The 20,588-nt window shown below is 35.4% G+C and overlaps 1 protein-coding gene across 3 annotated transcripts in view; it reads right to left on the reverse strand.

Annotated features, from left to right (window-relative positions):
- The window catches only part of KIFAP3 (kinesin associated protein 3), a 143,102-nt gene that overhangs the window by 67,948 nt on the left and 54,566 nt on the right, over positions 1-20,588 (reverse strand). For all 3 annotated transcript variants that reach the window (XM_054712272.1, XM_054712273.1, XM_008145826.3), the window contains 2 exons: positions 17,122-17,284; positions 613-713 (listed from right to left, as the gene is read on the reverse strand). In XM_054712272.1, the coding sequence (XP_054568247.1) occupies positions 613-713; positions 17,122-17,284 (264 nt within the window). The remainder of the gene's footprint in view (positions 1-612; positions 714-17,121; positions 17,285-20,588) is intronic.

The raw sequence follows: 20,588 nt of genomic DNA on the forward strand, positions 1-20,588 counted from the left end.
AAATATAAACTTATGTCTTCTTAGAAGGTAATTTAACCACAATGTGTCAAATACAAAAGTGTTCATGCTTTTTGACCTAGTAATTCTACTTTTAGGAATTTAAACTAAAGAAAAAATCAGAGATATGGATAAGCATTTGTATACTATAATATTTATCCCACATTTTTTCAGTTGCTTACATACCTTTACTTCTGTTTTTATGTGATAAACTAGAAAAAAACTAAACATACAATTTAACAATATTTAAATTATGGTACTTTTACACAACAAAATGTTATACAACTATTAGAAATTTTTGAAGAATATTCAATGACATGGGAGAATACTTATGGTCTGTGTGGTAAATAAAGCAATGTGTAATTATATAGAGCATATAATCCCAATATATTATTTTTTTAACAATGTAAAGGAAATGTACCAAAATGTTAAATGATTATCTCTGCATTTGGGAATAACAAAGTTATTTTCATTTTATACTGCTCTGTACTTACATCAAATTTATATCATAATGGATTAAAAAATTTTTTTTCAGGAAAAGGACATCTGGGAAATGAGAGAAAAGTGAAAAAAAATTGTTTGACTGTTCTTTTTAAAAACACTGAAACGACTTACCTGTGGTATACAGTCAGTGTATGCAAACATTGATTTAAAGCGGTCATCCATGCTTATGTGGTAAAGTACACACATTGCTATCTGTTTGTAGTTTTCATTGCCTGGGAATAAGAAATCATGGAAATGGTGATTGATATTTATATGATTAAATTTTTTGGTATAACTCACTCCAATTAATGCATTAAAAATTTAAACTACTGAATCAAATCCTTACATAAAACCCTCTTCTAGAAAATATTTCAAGCTCCCTATTCCAATTCCCAAGTCTGGAGCAAACTATCTGTGAAATATTACAAACTTCCAAGAGATAATGTATATTTTGAAAGATATATTTTTTGGATAAAAAATTAGGCCCAAACCTAAGAATGAATAATTTTCAGTAGCTCACTATAAAATTGACCTCCCCATCCTTATTTTTTAAATCAAAATATGTTATTAAGACTTTCCTATAAGGTTCTGCTGTCCTACGGGCTTAGGAGAGCCACCCCATACTACAAGGCTCCGTTCTGATAAGAACTCTTCATTATTCTCTCATTCTCAATGGGTTATAAACTCCTTAGCAAAAATAAACTTGAGAAAAGGAAATCATTACAGTACAGATTATTGTCATCAGTGTATGGTCCTCTACTACCACCACCACCACCACCACCACGAGTCTCTTCCTTCTTTCATAGTTTCTTGGGTGTAATAGAACTTAACTTCTCTCCCAGAGTGGGGAATGGTCGTGGAGGGAATGGGCTATTAGGAAGATGAAAGGACACAGAGAGGGAAGTCTGAAAATACTGAAGACAAACCTTCCAACTAGCTATATTACTTCATCTATCTTTAAGCAGCACGTGCCAGGCAAATAAAACCTATAGGAGTTCCCCCCTTGTTTGGGCTGAGCACAACTGAACAAAAGAAACTGGAATATGACTAGCACTACACCAGAGACATTTGTTCCTTGAGGAAAGCGTGAAAGGAGGTGATGACAGATCTAAGGGACTACAAGACTGTACTCGGAAGTCTATATAACCCAAGTTGCTGATACGTCTTCTAGATTTTGTCTGGGTAAAGGTTCCCTAGAATTTAATCAATTGATTTGCAAATATCTATAAATCTTATTTTCATCCCTTTTTATATTTATTTAAGGAATGAAAAAAGTCGTCAACTGACACTTGCCCTTTTATTCAGAAAAAAAGTAAATAATTCATAAATGCCATTGTTATCCAGATGTTACCTTGATGATTCTAATTCAATCTTGTTACATGCCACATATTTCCTTTATCCTCTAAAGAATTGCAATATATGAATGAAGATTACAGCATGTAAACCACAGATACCTTATTCATTGATTCAATAATTATATAAATGATTAACTTGATAAAAATACAGCCTATAACCTTATGACATCTAGCAGATATCTGACAGCTGCAACAAAAGACAAAGTATTTTAGGAGAAAAGTGAATACTTGGAGAGAGAAGAGTGAATACATGGAAATAACCTGAATTCATTTCTTCAAACCCAGCTTCATACAGAAAGTAGAGGCTTTCTGGCTGCCAACACTTATTATTACTTAAAGGCTAATTTTCAGATCATGTAGCAATAAACAGCCATTAAGAGAGATTAAATGGTCCAAGTAAAATAAGAGCTTATCCTTTATTATAAGTTAATAATCTTTATTCATTGAAAGAAAGCATATTTTAGTTCCTAAACCATAAACCTAAAGAAACACACCAACAACCAAAACAACAACAAAAACAAAACACAACCCACCAAAAACAACAACAAACAAACCACCACCCAACACTCTTGTATATCCTAAATGAATTCGAGGGGCTGAAGGGTATGATTTTCTCCTAAGAATTCATGACGGAGAACCATAAACTCCAGCTAACCAGCTATGATTCCTCCACATCCTACAAATGGCAGGCATTTCAAAAGGGCTCCTTTAAGACTTATAGACATCAATTATTCCCTAACAGCATCCCAAGTAAAAACAGGCTGCCAACAGTAAGTATGCTGGCATAGCACCAAAGGCCCTGTGAGTTCTGGGCAGAGCAGTGAAAAGACTGAATATTTTGAGAACTAGGCCTTAATGAGTAGAGGTGGATTAGTCAAATCTGTTCAAGTAATAAGGCCTGGCTGGAAAAAAAATGGCCTAGTCATTACACTTCTTTTGGTATTTATGGTAATAAACATGAATCATGATGAACTCACTGGCTATTAAATGCAGAGGTCATAAGTACTTCGATAGGATTTCCACAGGAATTCACCGTTAATTAGCTGGATCATTATTTGAAAGTGTTCCTGAATTATCTTAGCAGTTGTGCAGCCATTCCTCCAAAATTGGTCATTCCCAGCTGAGGGCAGTTAATGCCTTAACAAACTGGTCATTAACTCCAGTAACTGATTTTGTGGGAATTACTGCACTTATAAAATACAGTCAAGAGGTTTTGTCTTTCTTTCTTTTTAAAGAAATTTGCAGCTGTAGTTCAGCTGGAATAGCTGAAGAAGGAAAAAATCAGCTCTCCAGGCTGCTCTCACGATCAATATTCTGCCAATTAAAGGGCAAACGCATGCTGATGGGTTTTGAATTTTAAAATGTCTTCAGTTTTTTCATCTCTGAAGTGATTAGTAAAAACACCATTTAGCCACTAATTTTGTAAGGCACTTGGGATTTTCCATTCACAGTTCAGTCATGCAGAAATATGAGTTCTGAACAGCAGAACTCGAGGCCAAATTTCCGTTTCTGCAGTAGACTCAACCCAACACTTTGTAAAAACAGAGTGAGAACACAAGTTATGGGCAACATCATTAGCCAGATTCTTATTCCCTTCTACACTCCATGTCTTCATTCAAAGTAGAAAACTCCCTTTGAAGTCACAAAGCTCCATGAAAAGATAAGAGAAGTGGGAATATAAGCACCCTTCTATTAGAATCGTGTAGCATTAAGGCCATATTTTACCCCTAGAAAGTCTATGTGAATACAACATAGCTCAAAAATCCATGTGTCTTGAAGTTTCCTATAGAGTCAGAGCCCTTAAAGCTTTATCAATATAGTAAAAATGCCACAGGCAAAACCACCACTTAAAAGATAATTGCAACAATTATTGAACATATATATTGAATACAGTGAAATATACTTAAAAGTATACTGAAGGTACATTAGAACATCTTTGGTACATGTTTCCACATAATTTTATGTTTAATCTATTAAAACTTGAAATTGAAGAGACCAATTTTTAAGAATGCAACTATATTGGATAGTCTCCTATTTTATAATATACTTGTTCACAATAAAATCTAGTACAGATTTGAGATAAATAGATAAAAACCAAGTGTTTTTAACCATGAGTTAGGTAGGGTGGGGAGTGACAAATTATAGGTTACAATGACCAGTCTGAAAACAAGTGTAACAATAGTTTTGTGATACAATGATTCATGGATAAATATATTTTGTGTCCAATTATTTAATTTACAAAGTATTAAGAAACTGAAATTATAAATCTACCATTAAGCTCAATAGCTGTTACATTAATGGACATTCACTTAATAAGTACTCTAAAATCCAACACTTTTGATGCATTTTCATTCCTGTTTAGTATGTAAAACTGTACATTTTGCCATGTAGCTTATTTTAAAAATATTTTCAGTTATTTTATTACCTTGTCTTTTTATTACATCCAGAGCATACCACAACAACTTCTTTATAATATATCCTACAAAATATGCATGCTTGTGGTACAAATGATAAGGACCAAAATAAAGTCCATAACAATGCCTGCTTTCTAGTTTACAGGTCCCCATCATTGACTTAATGTGCTTTGGTCAGCCTTTACCATCTAGAAATGGAGACACCCCAGGCAATATTCACACACTGAGTATTGGAACCAGCTGGTGATAGAAGAATCTTAAGAAAAAAGGCTTCTTGATTTAATTGGGAAAACAGGAGGAAGCATAAATTTTACTGCCATTAATAACTTCAAGCAATCTTGATATGACTCTACCTCACCCTGACGGCTAGACATGTGCTTTTTGTTAAAGCGTTTGCCACATCTAACCCCTATTGTTTGCTCACTTGATCAGGTAAGAAAATGTAGGTTTATTTATAGGATAATGAGGTCTATTAAAATTGAGAAACAGTGCAGTAGTCTATGAGGACCTGCGTTCCAAAACAGATGTGTGAAATTCCGTAACAGTTTTGTAATAAACAGGCTAAATGAAGTTATTAAACAAAATCTACTTTAAGTTTCTTAAAGAAACCTTCATAAAGGCAACCTACTTAAAAAAAAAAAAAAAAAGAAAACACCTCCTGTTTGGAAAACATTATTTTGACCATTTCCAAACAGTTTTTAATAATCAAGTTAGAAAAGGCCATTTATAAAATATTGCTCTCTTCACAATATAAAGGTAAGCTTTATTTCTTCATTTTATGATGGTTCTGATAAACTAAAAATTAAGTCATATTGATATGTAATGAAAAAAGTGAATTTCACATTATGGAGGAATTTCAAAGATGTTCAGAACTTAACTTTTCCAATTTTCTTTTAAGGACCTATGACAGAATGGTCAAAGAAAATAATCCTTAATTTTTAAGTGATCAAAGTTTAGACTCCAGCTCTGGCCATCTCCAACAATAAGGGAAATCAGACTTGTCTTAATCGGAAGAAATCAAACATTTATCACTTAACTCTTGACCTGGTCTGACTCCTGACATGCTGATAAAACTTTTCTACAGCCTTGGAAATGTCCTGAAACCCAGATTACCTAAGGTAATATAGATCAAGATGTATCAGGTGCCACTCCTCCTCTCAAAACCACTCTGGATCCCATCCCAGAATATGTGAATTTAGAAAACCTCAGAAACTCTCATTTATTTTTCGGTGAGGAGAATACAGTCTAATATTACTCTGACTAAAATCTGGATCCTTTGTGAAATGATTCATGTGGAATGTGAAGCAGGCGTAATGGTGTGCTATTGAACCTGGGAATCCTCATTTTCTTGCCATCACCAATAACATTGGTGAAGCACAAACCAGCCATGCAAATTAGTATGGACACACCTCAAAGGCAGAAGAGTCAAAATTTATACAGATAGGGATCTGAATCAAGATTTGAACTATGGCTCAAATTTTCATACCTGTATATTCAGCGCCATACATAAACACAGTGTGGCTCTGCTGAGGAAAGGGTAACTTTAACAAAGTTGTCTGAGATAGTTAACTTTGGTAGCTAACATACACACGGATTCATAAATTATATGCTAAAGTGCCTAATACAAGTTAAGCACTTGATGAATATTTATTGAGTATGAGTTTGACCTTTAGCTATTACAATTTTTATAAATACTAAAAAGCTTAGCAACATCTCTAGGTAACATTACCAATTCCTCAATTTTTAGAAACATTCTGATCTCTGCTCATAAATAAACTAAGCAAGTCTGGCAAGGCATGGTCATTTGTGATGCTGGCTTCAACATTATATGGACTTTTGAATACTTTAAAAGAACAGTATGCTAATCTAAGATCCAACCCACCATTTCATCTAAATAATGCTTCTCAAACTATCTGTGGTGTAGGGCTGGTTTTTTATTTTTCCTCTAAATGTGTCAAAGACCAATACTTTTGTAAAGTATAATAAAAATGTAATTAAATAAAAAATATGTAAAATAGAAGTTCAAAATTTGTATTATTATATTCAGAAGAGATAATTTTATTTAATTAAGTTGCTGTGAGTGTCTGAATGCTTATTCTCAATTTTTAGATTTACTCATTGCAGGCCAGTGATACTTTGAGTATCACTCTATTAGAAGATTCCTGCTCTGAATTTACACAATTCACTCAAGATATCTACCTCAAATAATAAAAGTGAAATTACAGCAATGTTTGAAACAAATCCCTAGAAATAGTCAAAACTATGAAGAAGACTTTTTCTGTGCTCCTCACACTTTTCATTCAGCAACCATTAGCCTGTAAAGCCTTCCCCTTCCTTTTCTCCTCCTTGTCATAACTAACATTTATACAAGGCTTTCTATGAATTCTCTCATCTGCTTCACATAACAGTCCTATGACCTCGGTCTTATTTTATTCCCTTATTTTCTGAACAAGACAGAAGGCTCAGTGAAGATTAATTTACTTTCCTAAGGCCACTTAGCTAAAGAGTGAAGGGAAGGAAGAAGTTCTTTTGAAGTTCACTCCTTTCATGTGTTCCTTTCATACACTAATCCACCCACCCACCCACCAATATTTATTGAGAACCTACACTATGCCAGGCACAACTCTACATTTTCATGGAGCTTGTAGTCTTTGGGGCCTGGGGCATGATGGTGATGGTGGGTGGATAGTGACAAAAGAAATAAGATAATTATATGAAAGATACATTATGTGGTGATTAAAAATAAAAAATGAGAAAGAGAGAATCAGGAGTCAGGGATTTTTAAGTACAGCCACTGGAAAGCAAAGCTTGAAGGACGTGAGAAAATGAATGATGCCAAAAAAAACTAGGAAAGAACAGATCTAGGCAGCAGGAACAGGAAGTGCAATAGTTCTGAGGTAGGAGTGTGTCTACTGGGTTTAAGGAATAGCAAAGAGGCCAATGTGCCTTTAGCAGAAAGAACAAGAGAGAGAGAGAGAGAGTGCTACAAGATGTAGTTACAGAGGTAAAGAGATGGGAGAGAACATGTAACTCTTACGGGCCCTTATAAGGAGTTTGGTTCTTCCTCTGAGATGGAAAGTTTTGTGCAGATAAATGACATAATTTCACTTAAAGTTCAATAGGATCACTGTGTGCTATGTTAAAGAAAGACTAAGGCCAGGGAGGAAGCCCAGAGACCTGTTAGGATGCTACTGCATTAAAACAGGAAAGAGATGATAGTGGCTGGGATCAGGGTGGTAAGCAGCTATATTTTGAAGGTAGAGCTGACTGATCTGACAGATTGGATGTAGGGACGGAGGGAAAGTGAGGATTCAAGGATAAAACTTCCCCCATTTTGGGCAGTTAACTTGAAAGAGGAAGTTTCCACTTATGAAGATAGAAAAGGCTGTGAAAATAAAGGGTTTAAGGAGGATTGGGGTGGGTCAGTAGCATAATTTTGAATGTGTTAAATCTCATGTACTTATAAGGCATCCAAGTGGTAATGTTTGGAATAAGAAAACAGAGAAGGGGCTGAAATTATCTTTATTCAGTAAAGACAGAATATTTAAGTGGAATAGATAAAGTCACCAAAGGAGTAAGTACAGATAAAGAAAAAGCCTAAGGACTAAGCCTTGGGCGGGGGAGCGGGGCGGGGTGGGGGGGGGGGGGGGTGTAATTCTATGCTTAGAGATTGGGGAGATGAGGTAGAGGCAGAGGGAAGACTGAGAAGGGCTGGGTACTTGGGAAAAATAGCAGAGTCCTGTGTTCTGGAAAAATCAATGAAAAGGTTAAAGGAGAAGAGAAATGTATCAAATACTGTTCATAAGTTGAATGTGAATGTTGTGAACTGGGTTTAGTAATGTGGAGGTCACTGGAACTTGATCAGAGTAGTGTGATCGGCTGTGTGTGTGTGTGTTGGGGGAGGGGAGGAGAGGGGAAAATGGGTATAAAGCCTGACTGCAAAAGGTTAAAAAGAGCACTAGCTAGGTAACTCAGTTGGTCAGAGCATGGTCCGATACACCAAGGTTGCAGGTTCAATCCCTGGTCAGGGCACATACAAGAAGCAACCAATGAATGCATAAATAAATGGAACAACAAATTGTTATTTCTCTTGTTCTAAAATCCATAGATAATTTTTTAAAAAGGAATTTTAAAAAAGATTAAAAAGAGAGAGGGAACTGAGGGAGAGAGGGAGAGAGAGAGAGAGAGAGAGAGAGAGAGAGAGAGAGAGAGAGAGAGAGAGAGAGAGAGAGAGAAGATAGGAGACAGGGAGAGAAGAGCAGACAGCAAATAGAAAAAAAAAACGAAATGGAGACAGGAAATGAAGACAACTCTTTTGAGGCACTTTGCAATGATGGAAAGAAAGGAAATGTGATGATAGCTGGAAGGTAAAAGAGTAAAATGAGAGTCAAGAGGAATTTTTATTAAGATAGAGGAACAGCATATTTGTATGTGGATGGGAATGATCTACTAGAGTGGGGAAAAAATTAATGAAACGAGAAGAGTGGAATTTCTGGAGAAAGGAACTGGAGTAGGTGAAAGGGAAAGGGGTAGAAGGAAGTGCTAGCCTATGTAAGGTAGGGGCAAGTTTATCCATAATAATGGGGGAGAAGCAAAGTATAGATAGATACAGTTTGGCAGCAGAAACTCATGGACGTTCTCTTCTGACTGCTTCTACTCTCTCAGTGAAATGGGAAGCAAAAAAAAGGTAATGAACGGAGAACGAGGATGAGAATGAGGTTGGATCTGTGAGGAGAAAGTAGAGAAATGAAATTCTCATGTAGGAGAGTGGGGGAATGACCAGACAAAGAAAATATAATATGATTGTTGGGCAGCATTAAAAGTCTAGTATTGTTAATTATCCAGAATGTATTGTATGCAGCCACCCCTCTGTGCTCAAGGTCTTCCATCTTCACAATCCTACACCATGTCATGCATTCCCCAATCCCTTCAAAAAGCACCAAAAAAAAATGACTGTAAGATGTGAGTTGCTGAACATGCAGATGTCCAAAGAGCAAGGTAAGAAATGTAACTAAATATCTAGAATTAAGAGAAAATAAGGATTATCCTAGGGGAATGGGAGTGTTTGGGTCATGCCTAGAAATCCAAAAAGAAGATTAAGAAAATATAGTTTGGCAAAACCAAACATGTCTTCTAGCTGTATTTAAGCAGCTAATTTAAGACGCCTTGTGAATTATTACTACCAGGAGTGTTTTCATTTAATAGTAATTAAAAACTTTAAAGGAATGCTTTAATTCAAAGTGTGCTCTGAGGACCCTTAAAGCAGATTCACAAAGTCACACCATTTTAAGAACAATACAGTACTAATATATTATTTTCCTTTTTTTAAACTCTCATTTTTTAAAAATAAAAGGCTACATGACATGATATACATGACATAATGATATATGACATCACGACAGATTTGCTAAGTAGATATTCAAGCCAGCTGTTGTCTACTAAGCCTCACTTTCTTTTTAGAAAAAAATTACTTTTCATAAAAATATTTGTCAACTTGTAGCAGGTTATTTTAAAATGAATAAATATAATTTTTTATCAGTTTTAATTTTGAAGACCATAAATATTCATAGATATAAATCCTCATAATTAAAAGCTCTTGGGGAGTCCTCAATTATTTTTAAGAGTGTGAAGGGGCATCTTGAGACCAAAAGTTTGAAAACGGACGTGCTAACCACTGAATTCTACAATCTCTTCATAAACAGGGAGACTTAGAAAATAGCAGCAAAATTGTGGAAAGTGGTTACTGCCTGTAATTTGCAGGCAGCTATCTAATCTCCTAAATATTAGATTGGCTGTGCCTATTCGATATTTATTTTAACAAATGATAAAATTCACATAATGTCTGATGAAACCTGTATAATTTATAAGGCTTACTCCCTTGAGTTTAAATCCGTTTGAAGTCAAGTTAAAAATTGAAAAGCTGGCATGAGAATTCAGAACATTACTCAATTTAAAAAACATATTAATATCATTGACAAAGAAAAAAATGTAAACAAACTCAAAATTGTCTAAAAGAGTTCACCAGTGAAATCCGGTAGTTTTAAAAATAAAATTAAATATACACTCTGTTTTACACTGTCTCTATCATGTGATATTTACACTTTATGCATGAACTAATATCATGATGAAATAGATTGTTGCAAAGAACACATTTCCACTGTACATTTATTTATGCTTGCTTCTATGCTAATCATTCCCAAGCACATCAAACAATACTCAGCTTAAAAAATATCCAGCTAAAGTAACTGAGAGGTGCAAAAACATTATCTGCCTGGTGCATCAGACAAAAAGCTAAAAAGATTTAGTTTTCAAGCTGCTTTTGAAACACTATCAGTGCATTCTCCAGGGAACTGAAGAATACAGTGTGACAAGGAATTTCCTTGCCATCTACCAACCCAGGATACTCTGACATAAGGAAGCACTCCTGAGACACATCAAGGTCAAATGGCTTTAGGACTTATGACAAGAAAATGTATTTTTAAATGATCTGATTTTTGGATGAGCCAAAAAAGTCTTTAAGCATTTAAAAAAAGTTAATTTAATATCATAAAAACCTGAACAAACTGTCTATCAATTGGATAAGTTAGAGCCAAGTTTTCTAGGTCCAATTCAATTTGCATATAATTACATTTGCTATGACATAAACCATTGGCTATGATAGGTGTCCCAAATGAAATCATAAAGTTATTAGGTATAAGTAACTATGAAAAGAACTGAAAAGATTTGTAACTGATACTGAACTAGGCAGTGATAACTTTAGGATTCTTATGAAAAACATTATCAAAAAATAAAATAAGAAATGAGTAATTTGGGTGGTATTTAAGAAAAGAGAAACAAAGGAATATTTCAATATAGGTTTTCTACAAATTCAAATACAATTTTTGAACCATTTCAAGAGAGAATACCATTCTCTATGCCTCAGAAAAGATAAAAACTCTTCAAATCAACCAATTTCAAGATTAAGTCGGAGAAAGAAAAATTTACATAATAATTTCTAAAATTTCTTATTTCTCTTTGTGTCCCTGATGTCAAAGGAAAAAAAGTAAAAATTCTTAAATGAAATGCTTTATATGATAAATTAATATTAAAATAAATTTTGGCAATATTGAATTACCTTTCACTCAGAGCCTCACATGGCAAAAGAGCTGAACCATAACCAATTCTCCTTTGCCTGTAAATAATATTCTGATCACAAAACCTTCCTCCATTACATATATATATTTTTCAGTTATTCAGCAATTCTCACAACAGCAGGGGTCGCAATGTACTAGTTAAATGCTTCAGGATACAAGAGAAGGAGATTAAATGTTCACACAGCACAGCTTTATTGGAATCTGAAAGATTCATGATTCATTGTACTCTAGTTAAAGTAATCTATTATTAAGTATAAAAAGATTTTTCAGTTATGGGGCCCCCAAATAATAATAAAAAACCTACTTAAAATCTGATAGCATTTCCAGTTGAAACAGCATCCCTTAAAAGTCACTTCTGACAAGTTCTACCACATATATAGCCCTACAACAGTGCTTTTGCATTTTTTGCATCTTTTTAAAAATAAGTAATTTCTATATATAAAATGGGTAATTCTTTAATTCAGTCACCTGTCAACATGAACATATATTAAACAATGCATTTATTTCTAATGAAATAAATGGCCACTCATGTTCTACTGCCTGCTCTTCAGTTCCTTCTCCATGACCACAGAGTGAAGAAAATGCAGCCCGAATTCTTTAACTATTTGATTTACAGAATGTTTTTCCACTTTAAAAAAATTTTTTATTCTCATGTAATCACTCCAAGTATTTCTCAAAGAATAACCTGGAAAAATTTAGATTATCAACTGATCAACACATTAAAAGTCCAGCAGAGACAGTGATAGTTCTGAAGATTTAAAGGGAAAGAAGTCTAATCACTCCCTTAGTTCAATGTTTTTCAACTGAACATAAAAATCAATCAGAGAACATAAAATCAATGAGTAAGTCATTAGTAGAATTAAAAAATAGAAAAAATATATAGAGCATTACACATAGAAATGGCAAATACGTCTTTGTGACACTTAAAAATTATATATATTAAACTAAATATATAATATAGATAATTAAAATATCATGTATATTAATATACACATATGGATATATGCACATACATATACACATCACATCACATAAACGTGTGAGTATTTAGTTGCAATGTAAAATGTATCTTACTATAGACTGGAGTAAAACATGTTTGAAAGTCTCTGCTCTAGATGAATGATTTCCTATTCCTTTAAAATCTGCTCTTTATAATACTTCCTTACTACAACGTCTATATAATCATAATGGTAAAAGATCAGATATATTAAACATATCACTACTCAACTGAGGAGCTTAGTTTATTGTGTTAGGAGTTAATGATTTAATTTTCCACACAAGTAACATTTACATTGACAAATGTAAAAATGACCATCCTAATAATTACTTATCAGAAAATCATTTATACACTGAATAACATTTCTTTGAACATAGCAGAGAGCACAATCAAGCAAAATGGGTTTCTTCACAGTCAAAAGAAACATTGCTAAGTCCATGCAATAAACATTACTAGGAAGAGAACATTATTAGGAAGAGAACCCTTCGGGCATTCATTTGGAATTCATTTTTAACAAAGTATACACTTCAAATAAGTTCAGCTGTCGGTTTCCAAGACCACAGGAGATTAGAACTATATTATTAGAGGAGAGGAAAATTGCTGCTATGGAATTGCTGCTAGTGCAGAAGAAATGAGAAGTGACAGCCAAGGACAAGAGGGGAAACAGGAAAACTGCATATAAAAATTAAAATACATGGCATTCAGGGGCCATTCAACAAGGGGAAATACTTGAGCACAGTAACATCTGTAGCCTTGTATAATAAATTATCTCCAGAATTGCAAACCTGAATCAATGATAACAAAAGCAACAGCTAATACAGAGCACTTGAACCCAGGCCCTCTGGCTCCAAAGCCTCCAGTTTTAACTAGTATACTATACTCCTCTCAATAAAAATTTAAATTATGTTCATGTCATTAAGGAAAACTTAAGAATATATTTAACAAAATAAGGATGTAATCCATTTGAAAAGACCTGCATATAAAATGGTGTAAGCCTGGAAAACTTTAAAAAAGACCCATTTCTAGCTATTATTTGTATTCTGTGTATTTTTATAATAATTTAACATATGTATAATTCCCTAACATTTACTGCACTATCTCATTAACCTTTCCCTATTAATATGTACAATTCTTATCTATATACTGGAAATGAGAAAACTGACATATGGGTTAAGTAATTTGCAAAATATCACATAGCAAGTAAGTGATAACAACAATATTCAAAGTTATATAGTCTGGCTCCATAATTCTAGCTTTTAATCAGTATGGTCTGTGTTACTACAGTTGCTAGTTATAGTACATATGGCAGTATTTGCTAAAATGTCTCAGAGTGTATTTTTTTAAAATTTCTTTATTGATTAAGGTATTACATGTGTCCTTATCCCCCCATTACCCTGTCCCCACAACCTCAGAGTGTATTTTTTAAGAGATTCTAGTTAATCCTGGAAACCCAGCTAAAATTCCAAAAAATTAAAAAGCACCTTTCAGGATCATTAGGCTGCTTGTTACCAATGTTCCAGTTCTAATCCTTGCAAATACTTACCCAGCCCCTTAAAGTACAGCATGGTCACGTGACTTAGTTTCATCAATAGAAATGTAAATAAAAATATTTATAATTCCAAGTGGAAGCCTTTAAGAGAAGTTTGCAATTCTCCCTTTTCTTGTTCTACCAGTCTGTGCCCTTGACTGATGCTAACATGGACCAGCACTTTCCACTCATCCATGCAATATGAGCAAGAAATAAACAATTGCTCCTTTTTAAGTTACTAAGATCTGAGGGTTGTTTATTAATCATAGCCTTGTCCTCCTAATATATTAGGTAGATTTTTCCTGGGAAGTGATGGATAAAAGGGGCCATTTTGGGGACATGATAAAGTTTACAACATGGTTTTATGTTCCAAAAGTTCATATTGAATCGGTTACTTGGGATTTGGAACTTTTTTTTTTAAGAGGCTCACCTTATAAATACCCTACAGAAGCTTATTAAAACCCATAATTTAAAGAAAAAAGAGTAGAAAATAACAGTGCCATTAAAATAATTAAATTAAAAGAACTAAGTAATAAATGTAAACTTGTAGACATTTTGAAGCACTTCACAGATGTTGAAGGCACTGTTCTTTCTCTAGTGTGTATTGATTTCTGTTCAATATGGTCATTTTCTGCCTTTCCTTGACCCTGGAAGATCAGTAGATACTCTCTCTGTTTATGAATGACTGCCATTGCTTCCATGGCTTGTAAGTGGAATGAAAAGGAAGAACTAAAGAAAGTTATTAAGTGACAGGAGAAGAGTTGATTTTGGGTGATGGGCACATGGTGCAATATATAGATTTTGTACTACAGAAACCCACACCTGAAACCTACATGTTCATTTTGACCAATGTCATCCCAATAAATGGAATAAAAAAAGAAAGTTATTAAGCAAAGGATATATGAACATTTGAAAAAAAAAAAGAAAGTGCTTAAGTAAAATTCAATGACTTGAGAGCAATAAAATAGGGATATTTGTTAATAAAATATGAAATGAGTATTCTGTAATTTCCCAAAAATTTCTTTAAAATCATGTTTCATAATGGTTTGTGACTGAATATTGAACAAACCAAAGAGATAATGAATTCTTTCAGGACAAGGACTATAATTTAGTCATCTTCATACACTGAGAATCTGACCTAACATTTGATATATAATTCTGCTAGATTATGATAAATGGAGGATCACATCATTAAATGCAAGACCCATCAATTTTACTTCAAAAAATATTTTTTATTGATTTAAGAGAGGAAGGGAGAAAGAGAAACTTCAATGATGAGAGAGAATCATTAATTGGCTGCCCCCTTCTGGGGATCGAGCCCACAACCTGGGTTGTGCTCTGGGAATTGAATTGTGACCTCCTGGTTCATGGGCCAGTGCTCAACCACTGAGCCACATCAGCCGGGCCATCAATTTTACTTTTAAAGTTTTTTTGTTTCTTCACTAATGTTTGTATTGTTTTGGTTCCCCAAAAGCAAATCTCGAAAGCACTCAACATAATTTCTTCTAAAATGTGTAATAAAAGTCCTGTGCAATATTTGTGGATTGACCAATTAACCAAATGTTCTTGGACTGACTAGATTAAAAGTTTTCCTATTCTGAGAAAAGAGCAAGAAATAAGTCAAAACTTATTTTTAAGCCCTTGCTGGTGAGTTCAGTGGTTAGAGAGTTGGCCTGTACACTGGAAGGTCTCAGGTTTGATTCTCAGTCAAAAGTATGTACTTGGATTAAAGGTGCAATCCCCGGCCCTGGTCAGGGTGCGTATTGGAGGCAACCATTCAATGTGTGTGTGTCTCTCTCTTTCTCTCTCCTCTTACATCTCCCTTCTACTCTCTGAAGAATCAATGGAAAACATATTCTCACTCCTCAGGTGAGGATTATAAAAAAACCAAACCAAAAAACAACAACCTCAAAACAACATTTTTTTTTTTTTAAGCAGACTTGGAGAACTGGATTTTTAAACTATAGCTCTGCATAGTCTATTTAATCATAGCCCACTTAATATCACTAGACATAGTAGTTTACAATAGTAGTTAATAAAGCCAACTTTGGCAGCAGATAGCTCTGAGTTGGAATTTGAACTTTGCTTTTTATCAGCTATGTAATCCTGAGTACAGATCTCAGACAGGGATTCCATGAGATTATGTAATTAAAGCACAGAGCTAAATGACTGGCACAGTAAATGTTCAATAAATGTTAATAATAGTATTACAAAGAAAATGATGTCAATGAAAGATTGGATTAAGAGATATTAGATAGCAAAGAATAAACGCATTTTTAAATCATTCCACTACTATCCCACTACTATTGGAAACTGTTACAAAATATTTGACTATGGAGAACGCTACAAAACAAGAATGAAATTGCAATACTGAAACAAAGGAACAGAGTCTTAAAAGACAAGGGAGAATTAGCTTTCTGGCCAGTAAAGGCAGTGGCATCCCTGGTAGAAGGAAAAAGCAGATGAACAGGCACATAGGCATAACAAGAGCTTGTTTAGGGAACTCTGAGGGCTCAGCAAGGACACAGTATACAGCATGTGCGGGGGAGTAACAGTTGCCTGTAAAGACAGACACTGAACAGACCAAGATCAAGGGTGAATAATACTCTGCTAAGAAGCATTACGTAAAAACACAGAAGAGTTAGCACCTGAGTCCATCCTTGCTATGTAGATCTCTTCCTAACAGCTAAAAGAAAAAAATGTATCATCAACTGAATCCTCCAATACAGTCTTTTCTAACTCACTCTATATAAAAATGCCTTTTTACTTAATGACAAAAAGGCTCACCAAATTTGTGTAGTTGTCAGGAGTATTTTAAAAGTATGGCAGCATACAAGAATTTAAATGATATCTGCTTTTTAAAAAAACGAAGAGAAAATAATTTTCCCTCTTGCTTCCCTATATAGTTGCACATTGATTTCACTTTCACACGGGTAAATGAAGTCAGAGTTAACAGTTTCTATTCCAGTGCATTCTACAGCACCAGGGCAATCCTGGCATGTGTCATTTTTCATTCATTGTTCATTTTTAAGTTCCCAAAGATTATATGTATATGTATATGTATATGCATATGTATATGTATATGTATATGTACACACACACACATATATATATAATACAATTTTTGTTCAGCTGACTTTTTAACACACTGCTCAATTTTCCAATGATGTTGGAAATTCCAAGCAACACTATCATTAATTTTTAAAAAGCATACCTAAGAGTGCAGTGAGTTTGGGAAGCAGTCCAACTTGTACCATCTTATTCCTCAGTCCTGTGTCAAAGGACAGGTTTAATAAAAGCCGGAGGGTGATATTCAGCAGATCTTCATGCTCACAAGGTACCATTTTTACCAGTTTTTCAACAATATCCATTTCCACCTATGTAAAATAATAATACAAATGCAGTGAGGTTCTGTTGCACAATAAGACAAAAAAAAGATTATAATTTTTTCATTGTACCCTAATTATGTGTTAAGCTATATACTCATTTTAATCCATAAACTTCTCTAAAAGCAAACTTTAAATTTTTAAAAAAATCTTTATTGTTGAAAGTATTACAGATGTCCTCTTTTATTTCCCATTGACCCTTTCTGGCCCCGCACCCCAGGCCTTCACCAAACTACTGCTTGTGCCCATGGGTTATTTGGTTTATCTCTTCCCACCCATCCACCACCGCCTTCCCTCTGTCCCATGCTTCTATGTCTCTGGATCTATTTTGTTCATCAGTTTATTTTGTTCTTTAGATTCCACGAGTGAGATCATGTGATACTTGTCTTTCTCTAATTGGCTTATTTCACTTTGCATAATACTCTCCAGATCCCTCCATGCTGTCTCAAAGAGTGAGATCCTTCTTTTTTACTGCTGCATAGTATTCCATGATGTAAATGCACTGAGCTTTATTTATCCACTCATCTACTGATGGGCACTTGGGCTGTTTCCAGATCTTAGCTATTGTAAATTGCACTGCTGTGAACATAGGGGTGCATATATTATTTTTGATTGGTATGAAAGCGAACTTTTGAGGTGAAAATATACATTGCCACATCACCCCTTCCTCCCTAGAGGACAAATTACACCGAGTTCTTGAAAATACATGGGTTGCCACCTACTAAGTGCCAGCCCTGTGCTAGAGCAAACAAGATCTAGTCCTTGCCTTCAAGGATGGCAGTCTAGAAAGAGAGCAGAAAAATGGAACAAATAATTAAATACAATGTGATGAAATGGAATGCATAAATTGCCTGGAAGCAACATGGAAGGAAGCAGTAAGCTACCTAGAAGAACAGAAAAGACTTCAAATTAGAAACAAAGTTCTTTAAAATGTATAATAATTTGCCCTCTTGTTAAGAGAAGAGAAAGCCAGTGGTCAGGCACTAGGGCATAAAAGCTTGTTGAGAGATGGCTGTGCTTTCGTACGACTACAATACAAAGTATATGCTGGAGAGTGGCAGCTGCCCAGAAGGACAGACACTGGACAGATCACAGAAAGCTTTTAATGCTCTGCTAAGAGGTTTAAATTGTCCTATAGGCAGTAAAGTGCCCAGAATGGTTTTTAGTTCAGAGGGTGATATAGTCAGACTAGTAATATATAAATAAACATATCAGTAAACACACACACACACACACACACACACACACACACACAGATACAAACAAATGCTTATGGTACACTGTATAGGTAGAGATTGAAGGTAAGTGCTGAAGAATATATTGCCTTGTCATTAGGGTTTGAATCAAAGAAAGAATATAAATACTGAAGAGGAAAGACTAATTTGAGAGGTATTTAAGAGATACAGTCAAATCACATGAATGAGCAATGAAGAGGAGGCACTGAAGATGACTTTCAGGTTTTTGGCTTGGTTCAATGTGTTCGGTGATTTGCTAGGAGGACTCACAAGACTCAGCATATAATCACATTTATGACTGTGGTTCATTACAATGAAAGGATGCAAAGTAAAATTAGAAAAGAAGAAAGGCCCAGTGAAGGGAAGTCCAGAGAAAACCAGGTGTAAGCTTCCTAGAATCCTCTCCCCACAAACAAATACAGGATGTGCTCCAGTGTTGGATTGAGACTGAGACTTGGTGCCCAAGATTTTTTACTGGGGGAGTCACATAGGTACCCTCTACCTAGCTCAGACTAAAACTGCAGACTCCCAAAAGGAAAGCAGGTATTTAGCATAAACCACGTTGCTTGTGCAAACAATTTAGGCACAGTAAAGCAGCCTTATGAGTTAGGAAACAGTGAAAACACTCCAGAATTCCAAGTTCCTAGACACCAGCTATGGCCAACCTTGTGAGAGGGCCTATATAAGAGCAGTCTCAGGCCCCTTTTCCATACTGTCAATAAGGTGGATGTAGCTGCCATTTAACTAAGCTTTTTAAGTTGAAAAACAGGCATATGACAAGAAGAGCAAAATTATTTTAATTTTTGTCATTAATTTTAGGTGACTATTCAGTGGATCTTGGGAAATCTTATAAAATTCAGGAGAGAGCCTGGTTTACGAGTAACTTTTGAAACTCTAGGACAAGGGTCAGAAAACTATGGATAATGTGTCTAATGTGGCCTGACATGTCATTTAATAAAACCCAAGAGCTAAAGCTAATTTTTGACCTTTACCTTTTTAAATGGTTGAAAAAATTAAGACACATGAAAATTATTTGAAATTCAAATATTGCAGTTTCCATAAATAGAGTTTTATGGGAAAACAGCCATGCTCATCCTATATAATAAAAGCCTAATAGGCTAAGTGTCCGGTTGTCCATTAAACCAATCAAAGTATAATATGCTAATGATATGCTAAGGCCACTCAACTGCTCGCTATGACATGCACTGACCACCAGGAGGCAGATGCTCCAACTGATAGTATAGCTTGCTGCTGGTCCGGCTGATCGGGACTGACGGGCTGGACATGCCCTGGAGCCCTCCCGCGGTCCCTCTCCAGCTGGCCAACTTCCTGCATCCCTCCCAGGCCCTCATCATGCACCGGTGGGGTCCCTTGGCCTGGCCTGTGCCCTTTCGCAATCCAGGACCTCTTGGGGGATGTCGGAGGGCCGGTTTTGGCCTGTTCATGCAGGCCAGGCCGAGGAACCCCACTGGTGCACAAATTTGTGCACCGGACCTTTAGTCTGTTTATAGACTGCCCATGGCTGCTATCATGCTCCACCTGTAGGGCTGAGTAGTTGTGACAGAGGCCGTATAAACTGCAAGGCCTAAAATATTGACTACTCAGTCATTTACAGAAAAGGTTTGTTAACCTCCCAACCCTAGAAGATTATAACATTGCATCAAGAAAGCTTGTTTGAGAGTATGAAATCACAGAGGACAGATCTTATTTGGTAATATAAGCCCTGTATTCACATTTCTTAAGGTAGCAATCAGAAAAATTTGGTTATAAAAATATCACATATCTTTATTACAATGCAATGGCTAAAAAGGAGAGCAATCTATACTAATAAAAGGTTAATATGCTAATTAGACTAGACGTCTTCTGGACATCCTTCCTGACAAAGCCGGACCCGGGTGAAGCCACCTGTGGTCCTGGGCACCTGTGGCCGTGGCCAGCCTGGGAGAAGCCGCCTGCAGTGCCGGTGCCTGTGGACGGCCGAGCTGAGCCACCGGGGGTCCCGGTTGCCTGTGGCTGGCAAGAGGGAGGGAAGCCTGGGTCCCAGGTGCGGGGGCCAAGGC

This window comes from Eptesicus fuscus, chromosome 22 (genome assembly GCF_027574615.1).
Source record: "Eptesicus fuscus isolate TK198812 chromosome 22, DD_ASM_mEF_20220401, whole genome shotgun sequence".
NCBI classification, from domain to species: Eukaryota; Metazoa; Chordata; class Mammalia; order Chiroptera; family Vespertilionidae; genus Eptesicus; species Eptesicus fuscus.